Here is a 5,348-nt window from a genome sequence, read left to right on the forward strand (position 1 = left end):
GGTGATGGTTCTGGGGACAGTGCTGAGGACAGTGCCGTGGCTGCCGCGGAGCCCGAGGCTGTGCAGCCATCCTGAGCTCATCTCTGGTTTCAGGTACATCCACCCCTGCGAGATCTGTGGGCGCATCTTCAACAGCATAGGAAACCTAGAGCGCCACAAGCTCATCCACACAGGTGCGTGACTGTCAGGGTGCGGGGGCCCGGCCCTGGCGGGAGGGGGCCGGCAGGGAGGGATGCTGGGGGGTCTCCAGTGCTCCACACACAGCTGCCGCACCTGCCTCGCCTGTGCCTTCCACTGTTTCTCCAGCTTTTTGAGTCCTTGTCAGCCTTACCACTCACAGCCCGGCATCCCCAGCACCCTCACCCCTCCAGGTCCTCAGGGACCTACTCGAGCCAGGGTTCTGCGGGGGCCGCTGAAGAGGCGACCCTGCCCCTGTTACTGCGCTTCCAGCTGCGGGGCAGGCCAAGCCCCTCTCCTCGGTGTGTCCTTTTTGTGGGCACCGCAGGCAGGTAGGAGCTACTGGGCTCTGAGCTGTGGATGCCTGTGTTCTCAGGTGTGAAGAGCCACGCCTGTGAGCAGTGCGGGAAGTCCTTCGCTAGGAAGGACATGCTGAAGGAGCACATGCGTGTGCACGACAATGTCCGCGAGTACCTGTGCGCCGAGTGTGGGAAAGGTAGGTGCGGGCGGCGGGGCCACGGGCCAGGCTCAGCCGGGCTGCCCGGCCACAGGGTGCAGGGAGGGGACGTGAGCCAGAACTGGCACATCACATTGACCACAGTGCAAGTGGCATGGCCAGAGTGTGGCTCTGGAAACCCATAGGCTTCAGTCACTTACTTAAAAGGAAAAGACTGGAGGAATTAGGAATCTAAAAGAAAAATCAAGTATCCGGAAAGCAGAAAGATGTGGTAAATGTAAAGGCATGAGCACATCATCTTCAAAGTAGGAAAATCATGCAGGATCTAATTGTTGAAATGATTCTCAAAGCCGCCGTGGGCTCCAACAGCGATGCAAAACCCTCAGCGTATTCACCCGCAGACTAGGATCGGCTGGGGGTGAGAGGAATTCACCACTGCCAAGGACTCTTCATTGTAACAACAGAACATTCATTAATAACAAGCCTAGTGATAAAATGACACAATTAGTAAGCAAAATAAAAAGATAATTCCAGTACATGCCATAATTTTAGCCCATTCCTGTTTTTTTTTAAAAACAACTTCCTAAAAGTTTTGGAGCAGCAGGTCTTGTCTTGGGCTGTCACCGTGACCAGCATGAAGACACAGAAGCTGCATTAACTCGGATGAGCCCTGTGAGCACGCGCAGAATAACACTGCGTGTCAAAGCCTAAAGGAACTGCCTGCAGAAGAGGGGCTCTTTTTCTTTCCCCCCTTCCTGGCCCTCAGTTCCTCACCTCAGAGGCCAGCACAGGCCTTTGTCCCTCCTCCAGGGTAACTTCGTGCAGGGACATGGGTGGTTTTAGTGAAAAAGCAGTGCATTCACTTCGCCAAGTCTTTTTTTTTTTTTTTTTTTTTTTTTTTTTTTTTTTTTTTTTTTTTTTTTTTTTTTTTTTTTTTTTTTTTTTTGAGACGGAGTTTCGCTCTTGTTACCCAGGGTGGAGTGCAGTGGCGCGATCTTGGCTCACCGCAACCTCCGCCTCCTGGGTTCAGGCAATTCTCCTGCCTCAGCCTCCTGAGTAGCTGGGACTACAGGCACGCGCCACCATGCCCAGCTGATTTTTTGTATTTTTAGTAGAGACGGGGTTTCACCATGTTGACCAGGATGGTCTCGATCTCTTGACCTTGTGATCCACCCACCTCGGCCTCCCAAAGTGCTGGGATTACAGGCGTGAGCCACCGCGCCCGGCCCCAAGTCTTATTTTGTAAACAATACAAACAGGTCTGAAGATGGCGTTGTTACTCTCCCCTCAGACCCTGGCCGCTCCTCGAAGAGCCAACCTCAGTGGCAGTATCTGCCTGCCTCGCTGGGCCAGGCTGGCTTCCTCTCCATTCCCGTCTGCCTTGAGCTCCCAGCCCCTTTCGCCACCTGCCCCCAGCTTCCCTTTCCTCCCCAATGCCCCCAGGAAGTCAGATTTTTAAGACAGTGTGGTGGGCCCGGCTGGAGGGGTCCTGAATAGTGTGTCGAGACTGGAGGGCCAGAGGTGAGGGTTATACAGGGCCGGCCCTCTTAGGCAGGCAGAGAGGAGCCACACCTCGGTCCCCCGCAGGTCCCCAAATGCCACCAGGTGCCCTGGGAGGCGAGGGGTGTGGAATAAAGCCACATTTTATAATGTCGTAGACATTTTAGTATTTGAAATGTATTAATTATTTAGTCGCTTGGATTTTTAAATGAATTCTGAATAGTTAAAATACTGGCATTAACACATTGGTTGCCAGATTTATTTTACGTACTACCAAATTTCGGCATCGCCATCTTGCCATCGCGTAGCAGTTGCTGGTACAGACAATCACGTGCTGTGCTCATTGGTTTTTCATACTTGCTGCTTTTTTTACTTGGAAATGCATCTTGGAGATTTTTTTTGTATCAGAACATGTAAATATTGCCTGATTTTAGTTTTCAAGCCCCTGACACGATTCCATCATGTGGATTCATATAACCAGACCCTTTATTTATAAAGTTTCTAGTTGTTTTTTAAATAGTCATTTATTATTACAGTCTTGCAGGAAACAGTGCTGCATGTTATTACTTTACATTGTTTCCGGAAATTCTAGCCCTGATCGGGGACTTAGCCAGTGTCGGGGACCAAGTGGGAGGCTGTGGGAAGTCGTGATGGTCTGTCGCCGGCAGGTGGGGGCCAGGGCCCAGCCCGCAGGTTTTCTGTGTGTGGGGGGGAAAACATCACACACAGCAATCACATCATGGGCCTGCAATACTCAGGAAGGATCCACGAGAATTTAGCGTGGCCAGTGGGAATGCAACACTAGGTGTTGAAAGCTATCAAAAGGCGTGCCCTGTTCAGGCTTGGAAATATTAAGCATTTTAAAAAACATCAGTTTTTCCCATGGTAATCTGTTGAATCACAATCCCAGGAGAGCAAGCTTTAAAATGCCCTGTGTGTGGCAGTTGTGTTTACTTTGAAACTGTTCTCAGATTTTCTTTGTTAAATGGAAGGAAAAACATCACAGTCACGAGCGCGGGCGGCGGGGAGGCTGGAACGTGGAGATGAGCGTTGCTGTCCCTTTCCCTCTGTATTTATTTTCTGGCGTTTCTATGACTGTGTTGGTTTTGGAATTTGGAATATGTTCATTTTAGGAGCAGGAAGAGGGAGGTGCTGGGTCTCGGCATGTCAACAATGACCAGCACTCCTTTTTTTTAATCAAAAAGATTAAAAGTAACTTTTTCAGGTGAAATCGCTCTTCGGTCGTTGGTAATAGGGCTGCAGGTGCTGTCCCCACCCGCGGCCGCAGCGCTGTGCTGTGTGCCCGCGGCGAGGCTTCATCTTGGGGCGTTGGCTCCCCCTGCTGGCCCAGCCGAGCAGTGTTCTTGTAGCAGGGATGTCGTCTGGCCCAGCCTTAGAATTTTCACAGGAGGTGGTGGACGGTCACCGCTGCATCTGGTCAGGGTGGAATAGGAGGAGAGCCTTTCACCAGCTTACGACAGAGCTGTTTTCAGGCTCAGTAGTTCTTCCCCAAGTGTGGAGGGAACACGGTGGCCTGGGAGTGCAGGCTGCCCAGCGCCCTGGGCAGGCACAGTGAAGATTCCTCCTCGGGGATGGGGAGGCTGCCTCTGGGCTGGATCTGCCTGTGCCCTGGTGCGTGTGAGCCTCCCGGGTGGGGGTGCCGAGCTGCCCCTGCTCGTGCCCCCTGCAGAGGGGCCCTGTAAAGTGCTGCGTCCTCTGGCTCAGCCTCTGTGCCAGGGCCATCCCTCTCTCCACTGGCTGCGTGAATGAGGCTTTGGAATAGTTCATCTTCTTAAGGTTAGCTTTTTAAATCAGAGGCAGATTGAAAGCCGCTGCTGAAGCCATCCAGTATCAGAACCCTAATTACCACTCATATTATCAAGGTCATGCTTACATTAATGTATCTGTCACCTAATGCTCCTGCTGGGTTGCCATGGGCATGCTGGGGAGTTTACCCAGGCCCCGTGTTGCTCATGTGTGCTTGGGGCTGGGCCAGGCCCTGGCAGGGGTGAGTGCACCTGATGTCACAGGCAGTCTCTCCTGGCCTTCCCAGGAGACAGTCACTTCCCAGGTCTCACCACTAGTGGACTGGGATCCTCAGGGGTGGCCCAGGTCACCTCACTCGTCCTGCGTGGGCCGACGCCTGTGCCTGCCCCAGGGTCTCAGCATGGGCCCGGGTGGGCTGCATGGGGGTGTGGCCACCTGTGATCCGCTCTGTCCTTGAAGGCATGAAGACCAAGCACGCGCTGCGCCACCACATGAAGCTGCACAAGGGCATCAAGGAGTACGAGTGCAAGGAGTGTCACCGCAGGTTCGCGCAGAAGGTCAACATGCTCAAGCACTGCAAGCGGCACACGGGTGAGTCCAGGGCCGTCCGCGCCGGCCACGGCGCCTGCTGCGCAGGGAAGCCAGGCGGGCCGTGGGGGGACAGAGAGCCACCTCAAGATGGTCCCTCCTTGTGACTCCCAGTGAGAGCTGGGTTCTCCAAGGGAGCTGCCTGGAGCCACAGTGAGCAGCTGTGTGTCTCCGAAGGCCCCCCGTTTCACAGGGACCCTGTCACCTGCAGCGCGTGCCACACAGCTCACGGCGGGTATTTGGAAGACGGGTCAGTCCTTAAATGGTCCTCCCATTCAGCCGTTTCCCCCACAGGAATGTGCTTAAGAAATAATGACCAGACAAGGGCCAGGGATGCTCACAAGGCTGCTTGTCATCTGCGCATGCTAGGGCAGGCGCCGGGAGGTCGGAGGCGGCCTCGGGAGGGCGATGGCTAAGCCCTGGTTCATCCAGGAAAGAGCAGGGTGTCCGCTCGGTCGATGATGCCTGTTACGCTGATGTGCACAGAGAGGCGTCGGTGACATGACAGGTCACAGAGCAGCCTGCGCAGCCGCTAGCACAGTCCATCTGATGCAAGTCTTCTGTGTGGGCGAGCGTGTGTGCTTGCGGAGAGAGGATGGAGACATCAGAATTGAGAGAAGGTTGTCCCTGGGCGATGGAACCTGTCTGAGTGTGAAGTTCCCTGGAGTGAGCCTGCTCAGGGCTCCCCGGGGCCTCACCTGCTTGCTGGGTCCTTTCATCATCCGGCCCACTTCACCTGCCCGCCTCGCCTGCCCTCCTCCCCTGCCCTCCTCCCCTGCCCTCCTCGCCTGCCCTCCTCCCCTGCCCTCCTCCCCTGCCCTCCTCCCCTGCCCTCCTCCCCTGCCCTCCTTCCCTGCCC

The 5,348-nt window shown here is 54.8% G+C and overlaps 1 protein-coding gene across 7 annotated transcripts in view; it reads left to right on the forward strand.

Moving 5' to 3' along the window:
- The window catches only part of PRDM15 (PR/SET domain 15), an 83,534-nt gene that overhangs the window by 63,621 nt on the left and 14,565 nt on the right, over window positions 1-5,348 (forward strand). For all 7 annotated transcript variants that reach the window (XM_017538608.2, XM_017538609.2, XM_037742062.1 and 4 more), the window contains 3 exons: window positions 94-173; window positions 554-673; window positions 4,361-4,492. In XM_017538608.2, coding sequence (XP_017394097.1) covers window positions 94-173; window positions 554-673; window positions 4,361-4,492 — 332 coding nt within the window. The remainder of the gene's footprint in view (window positions 1-93; window positions 174-553; window positions 674-4,360; window positions 4,493-5,348) is intronic.

Source organism: Cebus imitator, unplaced genomic scaffold, assembly GCF_001604975.1.
Source record: "Cebus imitator isolate Cc_AM_T3 unplaced genomic scaffold, Cebus_imitator-1.0 Scaffold112, whole genome shotgun sequence".
In the NCBI taxonomy this organism is placed as follows: domain Eukaryota; kingdom Metazoa; phylum Chordata; class Mammalia; order Primates; family Cebidae; genus Cebus; species Cebus imitator.